This window comes from Hyaena hyaena, unplaced genomic scaffold (assembly GCF_003009895.1).
Source record: "Hyaena hyaena isolate Hyena2069 unplaced genomic scaffold, ASM300989v1 scaffold_177, whole genome shotgun sequence".
In the NCBI taxonomy this organism is placed as follows: Eukaryota; Metazoa; Chordata; class Mammalia; order Carnivora; family Hyaenidae; genus Hyaena; species Hyaena hyaena.
In genome coordinates, this window is record NW_024080810.1 from 1,192,643 (window position 1) to 1,211,310 (window position 18,668).

The 18,668-nt window shown below is 41.9% G+C and overlaps 1 protein-coding gene across 3 annotated transcripts in view; it reads right to left on the reverse strand.

The window, feature by feature from the left end:
* NECAB1 (N-terminal EF-hand calcium binding protein 1) overlaps positions 1 to 15,593 on the reverse strand; it is a 184,409-nt gene extending 168,816 nt beyond the window's left edge. For 2 of the 3 annotated variants that reach the window (XM_039240593.1, XM_039240592.1), the window contains exons 1-2: positions 14,930 to 15,593; positions 6,950 to 6,974 (exon numbers count right to left, since the gene is read on the reverse strand). In XM_039240593.1, coding sequence (XP_039096524.1) covers positions 6,950 to 6,974; positions 14,930 to 15,256 — 352 coding nt within the window. In that variant the 5' untranslated portion in view covers positions 15,257 to 15,593. The remainder of the gene's footprint in view (positions 1 to 6,949; positions 6,975 to 14,929) is intronic. The other variant, XM_039240591.1, reaches the window with a different exon arrangement.
* Positions 15,594 to 18,668: the final 3,075 nt, after the last annotated feature.

Below are 18,668 nucleotides of genomic sequence, written 5' to 3' on the forward strand. Positions count from 1 at the left end.
GAGTATCTTTTCATTTATTTGTGTTTTCTTCAATTTCTCTCATTAATGCCTTTCATTAATGTCTGTACAGGTCTTTTACCACCTTGGTTAAATTAATTTCTAGGTATGTTATTCTTTTTGATGTAACTGTAAATAGGATTGTTTTCTTAATTTATTTTTCTGCTAGTTCATTGTCAGTATATAAAATTGCAACAGATTTTGCATATCGCTTTTGGACCCAAACTTCACTGGATTCACTCATTAGTTCTAACACATTTTTTTGGTGGAGACTTTAGGGTTTTCTATTTGTAAAATCATGTTGTCCTCAAATAGTGAGTTTTACTTCTTGCCTTCTGATCAGGATGCCTTTTGTTCTTTATCTTGCCCAGTTTCCCTGGCTAGGACTTCCTAATATGTTGAATAAAAGTGGCAAGAGTAGATATCCTTGTCTTGTTCTTAATCTTAAAGCAAAAGCTTTCAGCTCATCACCATTGAGTATAATGTTAGCTGTGGGCTTGTCTTTCTGGACTTTATTATATTGAAATAGTCTACAGTCCCACTTTGTTGACAGTTTTTACCATAAATTGATACTGAATTATGTCAAATGCTTTTTCTGCATCTATTGAGGAGATAATATGATTTTTATCCTTCGTTTTATTAAAATTGAATATTGTTGATTGATTATTTGGATGTTGAATCATCCTGGAATCCCTAGGATTAATACCACTTGATGATGGTATATGACCTTTTTAATGTATTATTGAATTTAGTTTGCTAATATTTTGTTGAGACTTTTTGCATTTAAGTTTATCAGGAATACTGGCCAATAATTTTGTCTTTGTGGTGTCTTTGTCTGGTTTTAGTATCAGGGTAATTAATGCTGGCAGCATAAAATAAGGTTGGACATACTCCTACCTCTTCAATTTTTTTTGGAAGAGTTTGAGAAGAACAGATATTAAACTTTATTTGGATGTTTGGTAGAACTCACAAGTGAAGCCATCTGGTCCTGGACTTTCATTTGTTGGTAGGTTTTTGATATTGATTTAATCTCCTTTCTAGTAATCAATCTATTCAGATTTTCTTTTTTTTCACGATTTAGTCTTGGAAGATTACATGTATCTAGGAATATATCCATTTCTTCTAGGTTGTCCAATCTGTTGGTATATAATTGTTCATAGTAGTCTCTTAATGATCCTTTGTATTTCTTGGTATCCATTGTCACTTCTCTTTCTTCATTTCTGATTTTTATTTGAGCCCCCTTTTTTCTTACTGAGTCTAGCTAAAGGTTTGTCAATTTTAACTTTTCAAAGAAGCTGTTCCTAGTTTCACTGATCTTTTCTGTTGTCTTTTTTTGTCTCTATTGCATTTATTCCAACTCTGATACTGAGTATCCCCATCCTTCTACTAAACTTCGGGCTTTATTTGTTCTTTTTCTACTTCCGTCAGGTGTAAAGTCAGATTTTTTGAGAATTTTTTCTTGTTTTCTGAGGTAGGTTTACATCGCTATAAACTCCCCTCTTAGAGCTGCTTTTGCTGCATCCCATAGATTTTACTATGTTGTATTTCCATTTTCATTTGTCTCAAGGTAGTTTCTAAGTTTCTCTTTGATTTCTTTGTTGATCCACTGGCTATTCAGTAGTATGCCATTTAATCTCCATATATTTGTGATTTTCCAGTTTTCTTCTTGTAATCGTTTTCTAGTTTCATATCACTGTGGTCATATAAGATACTTGATATGATTTTAATCTTCTTAGGTTTATTTAGAATTATTTTGTGACTTAACATATATATGATCTACTTCTCCAAAGAGGACATCCAGATGGCCAACAGACACATGAAACGATGCTCAGCATCCCTCCTCATCAGGGAAATACAAATCAAAACCACACTGAGATACCACCTCACGCCAGTCAGAGTGGCTAAAATGAGCAAATCAGAGAACTCTAGATGCTGGCGAGGATGTGGAGAAACGGGCACCCTCCTGCACTGTTGGTGGGAATGTAAACTGGTACAGCCCCTCTGGAAAACAGTGTGGAGGTTCCTCAGGAAACTAACAATAGAACTCCCTTATGACCCAGCAATAGCACTGCTAGGAATTTACCCAAGGGATACAGAAATGCTGAGGCATAGGAGCACATGGACCCCAATGTTCATAGCAGCACTCTCCACAATAGCTAAGACATGGAAAGAGCCTAAGTGTCCATCAACAGATGAATGGATCAAGAAGATGTGGTTTATCTATACCATGGAATACTACAAGGCAATGAGAAACAATGAAATCTGGCCATGTGTAGCAACATGGATGGACCTTGAGGGTGTTATGCTGAGCGAAATAAGTCAGGCAGAGAAGGACAAATACCATATGTTTGCACGTATAGGAGGATTAGGAGGAACTTGACGGAGGAACAAGGGGGAGAAGAAGGGCGGAAATGGTGGGGGAAAGGGAGAGAGGCAAACCATGAGAGACTCTTGAATGCTGACAAAAACTGAGGACTGATGGATGTGGGGGGGAGGGGGGGATGGGCATGAAGGAGGGCACTTTGGGGATGAGCACTGAGTGTTATGTAGAAACTAATTTGACAATAAACTATTTGTAAAAAAAAAAAAAAAATATATATGATCTATTCTAGAGGATGTTCTATGTGCACTCAACAAAAATGTGTATACTGCTGCCGCTTTTAGAAGGAATGCTATGTATGTATCTATTAAATCCATTTGGTCTATTGTTTTCTTATTGATTTTCTGTCTGAACATCACTGATGTTAAGTGGTATATTAACATTCACTAGTACAATTGAACTGCTGTCCATTACTCTCTTTAGGTCTGCTGATATTGCTTTACATATTTAGTTTCTTCTATGTTGGATACATAAATATTTTAAAATGTTATAGTTTCTTGTCGGATTGATCTCTTTGTCATTACTACGTACAGGCAAAATTTCATTTAATATTGAAGACAGCTTTCTGTGAGAAACAATATTATCCCCCCCTTCACAGCTGAGGAAACTGAGGCAAGGGGATGTTGAATGATTTGCTCTAAGTCTTTAAACGAATGCCAGTGTTCTTACCACTGCTCTAAACTATCTATTCTATGGACTTTTAATAGCAACTGAAAACAATGAATATAAAGCATCTAAAATAGGACATAGTACAAAACATGTCCTCAACAAATTTTAGCTAGTACTATTAATTAATAAACAGCAGATAAATAACAATGCTTAGTTTGATGAACTAATCTATAAGATTGAGTTTCTCCTTCAGTTTTCAGTATCAGATTGTGGGATATGCACCTCTTACAAATATATTTGCCAGTATTGACTGAGCATCTATGTTGCAGCAAGCATTTTGCTCCCCACTGTGGGCCTGGTGCTATGTGAAATAGGCACCTTCTTTGTCTTCACGGATTTACAATGTACAGGCTGCTGAGATTAAAGGCCACTGAGGAGAACTATGACCATCTCTGTCGTCCAAAGGGTTTGGAATGTCGTGACCATCTCTTAAAGAGATCAGTCATTCATCGAGATTAACAGAGCCACCCACACAGCCTATTTGTTGATCAAGAATGGCAGGAGATCTTAGCAAGTGCACATCAGAAAAAGGAATTAATGGTGGTAATTACTATGAGACTTTCCATTTTGCCTTTTTCGAAGGGTTTTGTTTGTTTTTTTTTTTTGCAAGTTTTGCAAATACCCATGTACCATTTCCATTTTCATTCTACCTGCATGTAAGTAAGCCTTCTCAGGAGCTTTGCATTTCTAGATATAATTCAGGGCTCTTTAGATCAAAGCACTCACATCTCTCTGAATCTATCTTATTTTGAGGTCTGTCTTTATGTCTAGGATCTTAGTCTATGATTTTAAAACAACAACCCAAACCAAACAAATCTAAGACTCCATTATTATAGCTAATGGCTATCATGTGTTTTTCCTCCTCTCTCCAGCAGTTTCTCTCATGTCAGATAGATCCCCAAAGCTAAATATGGTAGGCTAAGGATCACACTACGCAGACACTGCATAGCACCTCTTACTCCCTTTGTTATTCCATCGCCAATTATGCAGTCCATAAGGGATTCTGTCACATGAGGGTCTGTTTCCCAGAGATCACGTACATGTAGCAGCTGTTTATTTGCAAATACAGAATGGGATGAACAAATGGTTGAGAAAGATGGTTTTTTAATGTTGGTATCTTCTCATTTACATCAGATTATCCACAATTCTTTTTCCCTTTTCTAATTCTGAATATATGGTAAATAGTCTTTTTTTTCCCCCACTAAATTCCACTGAAATAGAAATGACTGGAATGTCACCAAGTGTCTCCAATAGCTAAGGCATCACAAGCCCAAAATAGCTCAAGCTTTAAATAGTGATACTGATCATATTGATCATTATAATAGTGACAAAATGAGCAGGTATAAGCTTATGTATAAGGTAAGCTTATATAAGCTTACCTAAGCTTACCTGTGCTTACCCTAAGTCACAAAGCTACTAAGTGTCATAGCTGTGACTTAAACTCAGACCTTCCTGTCTCCCTCCCCTCACTTCACACTGAGAATTAGGGAGAAGAGTAAAGCAGGATGAAAGGCAGAGGAAAGAGTAGATAGAGAGCCAGGAGATGGGTAATGGAGGAAAATGTCATTAATCATTGCTAATTCATTAAATGAACATCCACTGAGTACCCAAGACTGGCTGGGTATCGTATCTACACATAAGACAAGTTCCTTGACCAAGAAAGGCAAGTTTGGCTTAAAGAAGTAGAATCACCAGCAAACAACTGTAGTCCTCACAAAAGGGCATAATCAATACAAGCCAAAGTATGCAGAGCACAGATAGAAAGGTTGGGGCCCTGCAAGGGAGAGCTGAGGAAGGCTTTGCAGATAGGGTGCTCTCTGAGCAGAACTGATAGCAATACAGGAGAGTGCGTGAGCTGGCTAAGAATGGAAAGGGTGGAACAGGTTGAAGTCAAAGCAAGGACAACGCCACAGAAGTGTGACAGATGGAGCAATGCGCAGAGAATCCCTAGTGCTTCGGAGAGCTGCAGAAGAGGACGCGTGGTGAAGATGCGGGGATGAGAGCAGAAGGGTAGGCAGCTCTGACAGCACGTTACAAGGGGCAGCAAGGAGGCAGGTGAAAAAATAGGGGACTGGACAGGACCACACCGGGCTCCGGGTCCGAGTGACCATTCTTCATAGCATAACATATGAAGTTATCACAAACTCCAGTAAATCATGAACTGGTTTTTTAGGTGCTGTTCATTAGGACTATGGATTATGATCCATAGGCCATCAAGAGATGTGAGTTTTAGTGGAAAGAAGAGTGGTATATACAAAGGTAATAATGACCTTCAATGAGACACCGGGGTCCAAGGAAAGAAAGGTATAGCCTGAGAAAACTAGGAGCTTGGGTAGAGGGAGAGAAAAGGTATCTCTGAACTAGAACCAGCTGCTAAAATATGAGGCAGGTAGCATGGAGCCGTATGGACTGTTCAGTCGTTGCCTCAGGCATCACTGGGTTTGGATGGCAGACCTAAGGCCAACAAGTAGGATGAGAAGACAAGATGACAGCATAGTCATATCTGTCTTAAAAATTAACCAAGTGTGGGGCGCCTGGGTGGCTTAGTTGGTTAAGGGTCCAACTTTCGCTTAGGTCATGATCTCGCGGTTCGTGGGTTCGAGCCCCACGTCGGGCTCTGTGCTGACCGCCAGCTCGGAGCCTGGAGCCTATTTCAGAGTCTGTATCTCCCTCTCTCTCTGACCCTCCCCTGCTCACGCTGTCTCTCTCTCTCTCTCCCCACCCCCAAGAAATAAATAAAAATATTTTTTTAAAAATTAACCAAGTGATTTAGGTGAAAAAAAGTCCCTTTGAATTGATAATATATTAACCAGTGCAACCCAGTTTGAGAAAACATCCTAACGGACAGGTACAATGAAGTATCAGGATTTGGGAACAGACCCTCACATGACAGAAACTCCTTGGGTTATTATCTTTTCTGTTGTGTGAAAAGCTATATAGTGCAATCAAGCTTTTCCTGATCTGGCTGCTTAAGGGCTAACTAGACCACAACAAATGTTTCTAAAGTGTTGGATCTGGACTCTGCCTGTAATCCTTCCCCACAGATAAGAAATCTGATTTCAAGAAAAGGAAAGGACTCTTTTTGTATCCTTAATTTGTCATGAAAGTCTTGTCAAGAATATAGCTCTATTATATACTTGTACTACAGCAGCAAAATAAACTCAATAAGCTCTAATTTGGTATTCTACGGCACAAAATTTGAAGTGGAATAAGAGTCAAAAGACATCGCTTATGACAGCTTATAATCGGACTTCGTGCAGGCATCATTTAAATTGTAGATCCTCTGACAGAACAATTTTTTTATACTAGTTTCAACCTACTTCTCTGTCCCTATAGATTATTACTTCTAGTGCACATAATTCAAATGCAAGAGCTATGGGCAAAAGCCATGGAGAGGAGGTAAATCTGGCAACGGAGGCTTCTAGGTAACCAGCTTAGAGCACAGCAGTAGCCCCCAGTGCCACTATGAAGTTCAGTGTGGACAGCCAAGACTTTGGTGCCACACAGACTCAAGTTCAAGTCTCAGATCTGTATCTTGTTAACTCTAAGAAGTAACTCAAAGCACTTGGCACAACACCTGGCACATAGTAGACACTCAATCAATAGAAGCTGTTATTACTTTAAAATTAAAGCATAAATTAAAGCATAAAAGGAAAAAGCCAGAGCTAAGACAGCTTCTCATTTCAAAGGCATAAAATCCATCCTCCTGTCAAAAGTAAGTATCTTTTTCAACTTCTTATGAATATCTGGAGCCACAAACTTGCCTTAAAAAGTCTTAGTACACGAGGCTGACATTTTATGTGCCATTTTCTTGGGTTCTCGTCTTTCTTCCATATAACTTTTTATATGGTGATCTAAAAGGTAAGAGATTAATAAATAGAAACTGCAGATTTTTGGTCTTACCATTTTTATCTGCTCTCCTCAGTATCTGAAAAAAAAAGGAAAAAACGTTATTACCACTTTTGCAACTGCAGTGATTATATTCATACATAATTCACCCATTATTAAATAAAAGAAATTCCAATTTCAAAGAAAAGTTTCCCAGTTGAGATATTTCTTTATAATAGTCAAAAACCGAAAACAACCTAATTCCTTCGGGCAAATGGATGGACAAAGAATCTGTGGCACATCCACTCAAATACTACTGGGTAATAAAGAGGAATGAGCTCTTGAACACACTCAATAACGCAGACGGATTACAAAGTGATGATGTTGAGTAAAAACCTAGGATAAAAAAGAATGCCTGCTATATGATTCCATTTATATAAAACTCTAGAAATTGCAAACTAATCTATAGTGACAGAAAGAAGATGAAGGGTTGCATACAAATGAGCAGGGAGGGCATTATAAAAGGACATGAGAAAACTTTTTGGAGTGGTAGTATATTTATTACCTCGACTATGGTAATGGTTGCACAGGTATATACATAAGTAAAAACTTATTAACTTTTCACTTTAAGTATGTGCAACTTAATGTAAGTCAATCATATCTCAATAAATGGGAATACATGGAAACAAAAAAATAATAAATCAAGGATAGGTAGAGCTCATGTGTCTGTACTGTATCTTACTTTACTTCTATACATTAATTATATTATCTTCAGTGGATAGGAACTGCTTGGCCATCAGGTATCTTAAGTAATGATTTCACAATTTTCTTCTGGGAAATCCATTTTTCCTCCACTCTAGGGGATTAAGCAAATGGTGTCACATCACTCGGCCCACAGTGACTACTCAGGCATGAGAACAGTAAGGCCATGGTTTTGCTTGAATTATCACAAGAGATACACTTTCTCTTCAGCTGACTTTGAACTTGGGAAGATATAGGTAAGAAGCTGCTGTCCACCATTCTGTTATTATACATGTCATGGGTTGAACTATATCCTCAAAAAAAACACTGAAGTCCTAAACTCCAGTAACTGTGAAGGTGATCTTGTTTGATATTAGTCTTTGCTAATGTAATCAAATTAAGATAAGATCTTACTGGGGCTCCTGGGTGGCTTAGTTGGTTAAGCATCCAACTTCGGTTCAGGTCATGATCTCACCGTTTGTGAGTTCGAGCCCCACGTTGTGCTCTCAACTGAGAGTGCAGAGCCTGCTTAGGATTTTCTCTCACCTTTCCCTCTGCCTGCCTCTCTCTCTCTCTCTCTCTCAAAATAAATAAATTTTAAAAAAGAAGATAAGCTCTTACTGAATTGGAGTGGGTCCTACATCCAAAGACTGGTGGCTTTATAAGAAGAGAGAGATTCAGAGATGCAGAGACAGAGAGAAGACCATATGGTAACAGAGGCAGGTATTGGTACAGCTGCAAGCCAAAAAATGTAAAGGAATCTGACATTAGAGGCTAGGAGGCAGGCATTGCGCAGAGGGTCCCCTACAGCCTTCAGAGGGAAAGGTCCTCCCCACACCTTGATGTCAGCCACCTAGCCTCCAGAACTGAGAAAATGAAGGCGGTTGTTTGAGCCACTCTGTGTGCCGTAAGTACACTGTCATAGAAGCCACAGGAAATGTATACAGCATAGAAGCTGGACGTAACCAGTCCTCAAGGAAGCAGTGTCCATCCAGAGAGGGAAAGACAGTGGATCCTAATGGACACTCTCTGAGCTCCTGATCAAGCCGTCCTGACAAGAGGGTCTCTACTTCTTATTGCAGGAGCCAGTAAAGTATTGTTGTAAATCTTAAGATAGTTTATTTTTTTCCGTGAGCAACAATCTGTTAGCTGATACTGTATGCTAACAGAAAAATAATCTGGATAATATAGCACACCACAATTATGTTATATATACTACCAAAGAAAATATCCCTTTATCATACTGCAAAGATAACCTTGAGTCACATGAAGGGGCACTTGAGGATCATTTTTCTGACCAATAGACAGTTATGGTAAGTAACCAGAGCTACTCTTAGATTTAGGTCATCACTTCTTGATGGGCAGCTTGAAAGATGAGCAATCGTTTTTATTACCAAAGTTTTTGGTTTTACTGCTTTCTGCTACAGAAGCATTATCGTCCTTTCCTTCTGTTGACTTCATGAAGATGAAGTATGGTTAAATCTAATCATTATTATACTCTTATAATGGTTCACTATTATCACCCAAAACCTCACCTATGAAAAATTTCCAACAACAGACATGTATCCTCCTGACTTGTGTGCATAAACTGGTCCCCCTTTATAAACTAAATTTATTTAGCTTATAAATTGCAAGAGAAATGCTTTTGGTAGGAAGAACTCCTATGCTTAAAGCAGAATGGGACACAAATTCATTCTATTCCATAGAGGTAATTTCTAGTGGGGATTTTGGGAATCCATCTCTCCATCATAACCAGCTTCTTCCTCTTCCCTGAAACTATGAAGCCCCAGCTGAGAGGCAGGGAGACATGAAACACAGCCTAATTCTTACCTTTAATATGTTCTAAGATTCTATTTCAAGCTCTATTGTGTCCTTAAGAGTTCAAAGTAACTAGAATAGAAATAACCACATACCAGAGACTTGGACCCAGGACTTCCTTCATTTCATTTCATAAAGAACTATCTTAAATAGCATTCAGCCTGTTAGCAATGAAATTAAGACAGTAGCTTTCTTTATTAAGACAGTTCTTAGTAATTAAATATGAACAGAACTGTCTCTGCTGCAAATTTTGCCTCTGAGCCCACAGACTAATAAAAAATGTAACGCAGATGAGAGCTGGGTTCAATACATTATGCTATCATAGTAATCTGAATTGACTAATCTTACCAGTTGCTACCACAAGATACATAGTAAACAGATGCAAATATTATAGTGAGAATCAAAACTCAAATTCCGTTTATGCTGTGGTTTGGCAACAATTTAAGGGCTACCAAATAGCATCCTTTACCCTAAAGGCTATTCTTTGATGGTCTTCGTTAAAATTTCTCATTTCTCACCTGAGATTATTCAAGGCAAGTGTTAAGATGCAAATATTGTCTTGAAGGCTGAAAAAACTGACAGTCACTATTTACTGAACTAATATTTGCTAAATGCTTTCTACTGTGTACCAGGTTAAAAACAGGTAATGAGATGAGCCAGTAAAACTCCTGAGAAATGAGGACATAGGGCAGGGAATTTGGTTCTTATTCAGAACAGGGGTTCCATCCAGAAGGGAAGACCTACCAGGGAAATCACAGTGTGTGGACTTTGACCTTGGTAGTTTTACTACCACTCCACCAGTTGCCAAGAGATAGGATGCAGGGAAGACAGGGGCGCCTGGGTGGCTTAGTAGGTTGAGCGTCTGCCCTTGGCTCAGGTCATGACCTCACGATTTGTAAGTTCGAGCCCTGTATCAGGCTCTGTGCTGAGCCTAGAGCCTGCTTTGGGTCCTCTGTTTGTCTGTCTGTCTCTCTTTCAAAAAAAATAAACATTAAAAAAAAAAGGATGCAGGGAAGTGGCCACTGAATGATGAATGGGCAAAGGTAATCAGCACAAACACTTTTATCTTCTCAATTTTGCCTGGGGTAGGCCTTGTGTGAGAAAACAGGTTTAAGTGTATGGTAACATTTAAACTAAGTTTCCCTTACTTCTGCCAGGTCTTAAAACTAGGAGAGTCATGGGGCGCCTGGGTGGCTTAGTCGGTTAAGCGTCTGACTTTCGCTTGGGTCATGATCTCGCGGTTCGTGGGTTCGAGTCCCGCGTCGGGCTCTGTGCTGACTGCCAGCTCAGAGCCTGGAGCCTGTTTCAGTCTGTGACTCCCCCTCTCTCTGACCCTTCCCTGCTCACGCTGTCTCTCTCTCTCTCCTAGAAATAAATAAAAACATTTAAAAAATTAAAAAAAAAAAAACTAGGAGAGTCATATCTGCCTTGCCAATTAGAGTTAATTGCCATTCGCCCAACTGAACAAGCTCACTCAAATTATCTAGCGTGCACTAGGCAAGATAGGAGGTATACGGCTCTGAGAGAATTCGGTCACGGAGCCATTATACCTGGAAACCTGTTTCCAGTCCTCTGTCCATCTCGCCTCTTAGACAGATGAGAATATATACATATACACAGGGCTTCAGAATTAAGTATCTTTCCAAGGAAAACTACTTCCTTATTTTCACCAAGCCCCTGACCATCCAGGCCTTGGTGCATTTTGTTCAGCGTACATGAGTGTGCACGCTTGGTTGGGGAAGGGAGGGAAGACACACATCTCTCTCCTTCATAACCCTCCAGGCCCCACTTCTGCCTCTAGCAAAATGAGGAAGGGCCACTTCCCTTGCAGTTTAAAATCAAACAAAACTGGGAGAAGAAAGTGGCATCAAGCAGTGAAGTTATAACTAACTTCACTTCATTATCTTGCTTTGGGGGATGATGCGAGGGTCTGATTTTCTCCCTTTGCACAGAAGCAGAGTTGATTTATATGTTGATTCCAACGAGGGACCACAGGCTATATGGACTCATATTCTAAATTCGAGTTTATTCTCTGTTAGCTGGAATGAACGAACCTGGGGACAAACAGCACACAGATGTTAAGAAGGAAAAGCACCATCATCCACCTGGTCCTCCCCTGTTGCTGTGCACGGCCCCCAGGGAAGCCGCTTTCCTGTGGGAGTCACGCGAGCACAGTGCAAATGCCTTGCACCAGCCTCAGTGCACACGCAGGCCTTGGCACCAGCCCTGGGGTTTCTCAGCCCCCCAGGAGGCATTCAAGAGTATTTATGAGGAACCAATATGTAATTCTGTCATTTTTTAGCTAGAATATAATATGATAAATTCGATTTCTAATGAAACAGTCTCTGTATTAATTTGTGGATTTGGCTACTATGATTTAGGCATTCAAAAGGCAACAATGAACTACCCGTAATGGTTCAAATTTATATAGCACACTTCCTTTTCCTGTTCTTCGTTTTCTTATCCTACGAACTTGCATTTAAGACAATACCTCTAGGGGCACCTGGGTGGCTCAGTCCATTAAGCATCTGACTTCAGCTCAGGTCGTGATCTCAAGGTTCGTGAGTTCGAGCCCGCATCGGGCTCTGTGCTGACAGCTGACAGCTCAGAGCCTAGAGCCTGCTTCAGATTCCGTCGTCTTCTCTCTCTGCCCCTCCCCTGCTCGCACTCTGTCTCTCTCTCTCAAAAATAAATAAATTTTAAAAAATAAAAAAAAATTTTTTTAAATAAAACAACAACTCTAGAATTAAGTGTGACACTCATCATGATTGCTGATTTCGACATAAGAAAATGAAGCAACAGCCAATAGGGGTGGTACATCCCTCTCTGATTTTCTGATCCGTGGCTAGCTTCCTACCAGCTGGATATATCTAGTCATGTCGGCAATGGTACCCTCAAAATCACGCAGAAGACCCATTGGTACAGTGGCCTTGGAATATAAACACTAAAAATCCAAGATTTCCTCAAATTTGGAAATCAGTCCATGTGACGTAGAAGACTCTGATGGACTTCATTCCTGTTCCCCTTTGGCATAGGGGATTTCTATTACTGACTTATTATGCTCTGAATAGAATTCAAAAGCAATCTTGCTTAGCAGTGCTACTAGAATATATTAAAACAAATCGAGTAAATTATGTATTTATATTTCACATTTTATTTTTGCTAAAAGCAATACGATCCAGAAATGAATAATTCAAAAATCCTTAAGTAACAAATCCTTTTTCATGTCACATATTTCACCAGAGTGCTGGCTTTTTCACAAAATATCTCAAAGAAAAAGTGTAAACAAAATCTCTTCTACTCAAGATAAAATCCAGTGGCAGGTTTTTTTTTTAATAGACACTAGCATTTTCCTGGCAAACAAGCATGTCAACACCTCTCATGTGAAATCAGTTTTGTATTTTTATTTTTAAATTCCAGAAATAGATACAAGAAGGCAGGGTGTCCTATTCATAGAGCACATGTTCCTTCAGGACAGGGACCTGATGCTGTTTATTTGCAGAGCTTGAGAACAATCATGTATATAGAACAATAAACAAGATTTTAATTTCCTCCTTTTTAACAGCAGTTTGAACACCTGGGCCAAGATTAGTGTGTGTGTCGAGGAGGATGACTTCCACGTATACAGTTCAATCCGTTCATCTTGACAGTATCACCAGGATTTAACTGCTTCAAAAAAGTCACAGAGACGCACTTGATATCCTCAGGGGACCCGGTCAAGATGAGGCCAGGATGAACACACGGTCCTCTCTGAATCAATTCCATGGTGGCTTAGCCATCCACCTCCTAACAGACATGAGTTCCTGGGACCCAGATATTGTCCCTGAAGATTCCCTTCTCCATGTGTTGTGTGCTTCCATCTCCCAGCCTGGTCTCCTCACGGGCTTTTTGGCCCAGAATGGCAGGATTTAATGAATAGTTTAATGAATAATATCAGCCAGTTGAACCACCAGCGCCAAAACATCACCTGACTGACCAGAGCCAAGCAGAGATAAGTGCTGAGAAAGAATAAGGCACTTAAACCTACTGAGACAAGGAATGGGAACCCGATGGTTTTGGTGGGAAGAAGATGGCTGGCCTGGGTGCCTGGATCCCCAATGGGAACTGCAGGATGACCGGGGAGGGCGCTCCCAGGAAGCACAGCTGGGTCTTACCTAGAACATTTGCCTCCCACCAGATTTAATGATCAATACAGTTTTCTCTCACAATTAAAAATCCCAGCTAATCCGCTGAAAAGAAACTTGGGGGGCTCCTCACTCCATCCTCCTTATCTTCATGACATCTACTTCCCCATTATGATACTAAGGAGTTGATTTCCTGATATTTTCATCTCTCCACAAATAAATGCTAATTGTAAATACCCCTGGATTTTAATAAGAGAGGATCTCAGGGAAGGGTAGAAGAAAGAGCATGCAGCACTCCTCGATGCATTTTGCCAATTTTCTATCATGTCTAAATAAGTGGCCAGAATTGTCCTCACTGAGCCAGCAACTACCTCCAGGGTAGTCACAGCATAAATGTGACAATGCAGGGGCTGAAGGAGCCCAAGCCGGCAGGCAACTGAGGGATAGGGAAACCACTGACCCTAGCAGCAAAGAGCTGGGCGACAGGGTGAAAAAAATGAAAGAACAGAACATCAGAAAGGAACTGTAAAATTGAGAAATAAACAAGAAACAAAACTGCTATACAGATAAAAACCCCGGTGCGGGGGCAGAAAAAACAGAAAAAAAGAAAACGGAGAATGAGAAAGAACGATCACCGTATCAGAGACATGAACGAAGGGCATCAATACAGAAGGGAGGGAGAGGCCCAAAGGAAGAGCAGTCAAACGCTAGAATTGATGAACAGCTATTAAAACTTGGAGAAGTATAGAGAAGAATAACAGGAGAGGAAAACGGAAAAATGGGAGGTGGCGGTGATAAAAGTAACAGCATGAAAGGGATCTTGGCCACCGCTTTAAAAAAAGAAAAACAAGGATGTACTGAAAGTAATTGTTCTCCCTGGGGGCTAGGAAAGGGTGGGGAGGCCCCGCAATCCCGAATGCTGCCCCCGTCGCCCAGGAGCTTCAGGGAGACTGGGAACTGCAAACCAGGCACATCAGAGATGAGTTGAGATAATTACGTTCCCTCCCTCCCTCTCTCCCTCAGTCCCCTTGAAAACGCTCTATTCTCCCGAAACGAGATTGTTGTAATTACAAATCTGGTCCCCAGTGAAACCCACGCCGTTGGAAAATTTAACTTCTGCCATCCCTTCAAGGTTGTTAAGCCCCGAGCTGCAGGTGCAAGACAACCCTTTTTACAAGTTGAGTGGCAATCATTCTCCCGCATTCGCCTCGGTGCATTTGCAGGGGGACAGGAGAGCGAGGCAGGAGGTAGCGAAACACCTGCTGATCAGCGCCTGGACTGACCACCCTCTTCCAGGGGAAGAGGAAAGCCGCGAGGGGGGGGGTGGGGGGGCGGGGGGACCCAGGACCCAACTCCTTTGCTCCGTACTTACGTCGAGGAAGATCGACATGCCCTTGGACAGCTGCAGGGCAGAGCTGAGCTCCTCGGAGGAGTTGTTGGAGGACGGCGACGTCTCCCGGGAGTCCTCCATCCTCGGGAGCCCAGACGGCGGCGGCGGGCGGAGCGGGGCTGGGCGGCCGCACGGGCTCGGGCAGGGGCGCGGCCGCACTGCCGCCGGGCTCCGGCTCCCGGGCGTGCGTTCGCGCCCGCGCGCCTCCCCGGCGTCGCTCTCCGCCTCCCGGCTCCGGCCTCCGCGCTCCCACGCGCTCTCGTTCGCGCCTCCCCCTTCCCTGGGCTGCTGGCGCCGGATCCGTCTCATCGCGGCACTTAGCAACCGCTGCGCCCCTCGCGGGGAACCGAGTCTGACCCCCTCACAGCCATTGGCCGCCGCCCGAGACGACCCTGGAGCCCCCGCTCCACCCACGTGCCGCCAGGGAGGAGGTGACCGAGCGCCGGGAGGCAAGGGCGTGTGTCCGGAGAACCGCGGCGCCGCGTTGCAGGCGCCCCGAACCTACCCCGTGGCGGACCCTACGAGTCCAAGGAGATTCGAAGAGATTTTGCCAACTTTGCTTTTCGACCAGGCTAACCTGTCCGCCCCACCCTCCTCAAAGGTGGGTGGGTTTAATGGACATCACCGATTAATGGGGGCGGGGGGGGGTAGTGATTTGGCATCTTTGAGGTCTAGGTTTGAAACCTGCCTCAGTTGCTTTGTTATTTTGTGATCTACCAAGTTGCTAAATCATTAAGCCCCAGTTTTATTCATCACTACATTGGTCACGAAAATGGTGCTTACCTAAGAGGCTTCTGCGGCTTACATGTGGGATTGGCATCTGCAAAAGTAGTGGTAAGGGCTCTGCGTAGAGTGAGCCTAAAAACAACAACAACAACAACAACAACAAAAACCTCAACCAAACAACAACAAAAAATACCTTTTTGCTATGTGGAAAAGATTGTCAGGTAAAGTTCAAGCAAGAAATTTTCCAAAAGAGAAGTCACAATAAAGGATGCAGCCCCTATGTATGCTTAAGCATTTCAACTAGGGTGATTTTTCAATATTGGGGGGCTTCCATGAAGGATGCAAAAATGGGAATCTAACCTTTCATCAGGAGAGGTATCCACTGTTTACTGGGCATCTAAACGTGCAAGGAGCATGCCAGTTGTTGTGTGGGTTAGAACAATCTGGGAGCAAGATGAGTCAGAGAATGGTACCATGTTTTAAAAAGACTTTACCTATGAGAACTGATGGGGTGGATCCAGATCTCCATTTTGTGGCCTCCTAAGAAAGAGAATATGTTCTTGCTAGAATATGTGTCCACAAATCATACTAGACAAAATGTGAGTGTCTTAAGGCATATAAAAAGTGCTATGGGTTTCTTAGGAGGAGCAGTTTATACTCCGGCTGTTGGGACCTTTGCTTGATAAAAGGGGCAGTATTTGAAATGGATCTTAAACATTGGTAGATAGTCCATAGTGAATAGAAAGAGAAGGAAAGGACTTTCAAGGCAGAGTGAATAGCATGAACAAAGGCAAGGTACCAGGAAAGCACATGGACTCTGTAATCAGTCCACTTGGATTCGTTCGAAACATGCAGAATCTCATTTCCTACCCCAGGCTTATTGAATCAGAATATCAAAGTATGAGACTCAGGAAGTGGAGTCCCATTCTGACTCTTGCTTCATATACAAACGCTCCATAGCAGGATCAGGACCACCATGAGGCCAGGAAGGTGCCTTGGGCGGCACAAAGTATAAGGAGATGCTTTCCTGCACGATCCAGAGAATGACTGCCTTCTTCAATTCTGCACCCTAGCGGTCTCATCCACCTCACTCAAGTCCCAGCCTTGCTCCACAGGTAAGTATTTGCAAGATATGGATCCAGTTGTTCTCCATTCTGGCTCTACAGTGGACTTAATTAACCAGGGTATATGGCAGCTTTAAAATATGGCCACAAATTCGTTGACAGGCTTCCTATAAGGAGGTGGGTCCCCTCCCCTGAAGGTTCCCAACTGCTTCCCTGAATAAAATGCAGCAGAACGGATGCTATGTGCCTACTGAGGCTAGGTGTGTAAAAGGCCCCACAATTCCACCTTTTTCAGTGGACTATTTGCGCCTGGGCTTCCTCGGGAGATCTGACTACCTTGAGCCACCATTTCTTTCTTTTTTTTTTTTTAATTTTATTTATTTCTAGGTGAGAGAGAGAGACAGCGTGAGCAGGAGAGGGTCAGAGAGAGAGGGAGTCACAGACTGAAACAGGCTCCAGGCTCTGAGCTGGCCCCCAGCACAGAGCCCGACGCAGGGCTCGAACCCACGAACCGCGAGATCATGACCTAAGCGAAAGTCGGACGCTTAACCAACTAAGCCACCCAGGCGCCCCTTTGAGCCACCATTTCTTGAGGAGCCTGTATGGAGAAACACATGTGGACACTCTGGCTAAGAGTACCAGCTGAGTCCAGCCTCTGACACATTCCAGCCTAATCAGCAAAAAAGTAAATAGAGAAGCCTCTAGATAATCCCAGCAACTAGCTATTTGATACACACCTATCCATTTGTGGTTTTTAGCCAAGATCCCCAACATCAGAGATCAGAGACATACCATCAGCGCTGTATCTCTTCTGAAGGCTTGACCCACAGAATTTGGGAGCATATTAAAATGGCCTCTGTTTTATACAAATAAATCTTGGAGTGTTTTGTTTTGTAACAGTAGCTAAAGAAAAGACGGAGCTTTTAAGAACCCGAAGACAGAAAAACCAGACTGATGCCTGTGCTTCGCCCCCAGATTCATATTCAGTTAGCATACAGTGGGCCTTGGGCATCAGTGTTTTTTTTTTTTTAAAAAAGCTTCACATGCAATTTTGATCTGCAGCCAGGATTGAGAACCACTGAGGTGGTCTATACAATACATATAGGAAAACCGTAGAATAAAACATCAGAAGACAGATAAAGGCCATCAAGTGAAGACACTTGAAGTCCAGGGGTAGAATTCTGGACTTAATTAGGGAGAGAGTTAGAGATATTAGATTAATCAGGCTGGATGTTAATTGGAGCTGTGCTTGGGAAACATTAATCTGGCATCGTTGTGTGCTTTTACCTTATTAACTGCAAATCTCGTTATCTGAACGAAATAACCCCTTCCCTTTGCCAACTGCTCACCAAAAGAAAAAGAAAATTATTAAAAACAGACTGTCCAACTCATCAAATGGGTACTGGTCTTCAAATTACTGAAAAAGAAAAGCCAGAAAGAAAGGAGAAGCAGTGCTGCTCACGAACATCGAGCTACAAAGTTTAAGAAAATATGGTACAATTCCTGCCATGCATGGAGGAGTGAATAGATTTTCTTTGGCAACAAGTGTAGTTGAAGTCTGGACCCTGTAACCCAAGCTGTGGGTCCCTCAGCCCTTATTCAGCCCTGCAAGTGATAATATTTTGATGCCAACCCCACAGTAACAAGAGCAGATGACAAAGAAGACATTCTCCTGTTATAAATGAAAAATAAGAGAATAGTCAGTAGTCATCATTCAAAACCAAGGAGCTATTTGTAACACTTAGCAAGAATATTCCTTTTACCTTTGCCAACACAAATGATATTTTTCTGTACCTGTGGCTTTGCTTATTTCCTCTAATGGGCTGCAAAGAAGAAATATAAATTATTAACCAACCAACTAGTCATTAATTTTTTTTACGATTTCAGCATCCACATCATAATGCTGTAGCTGACTTCTTTTTTTAATGGAA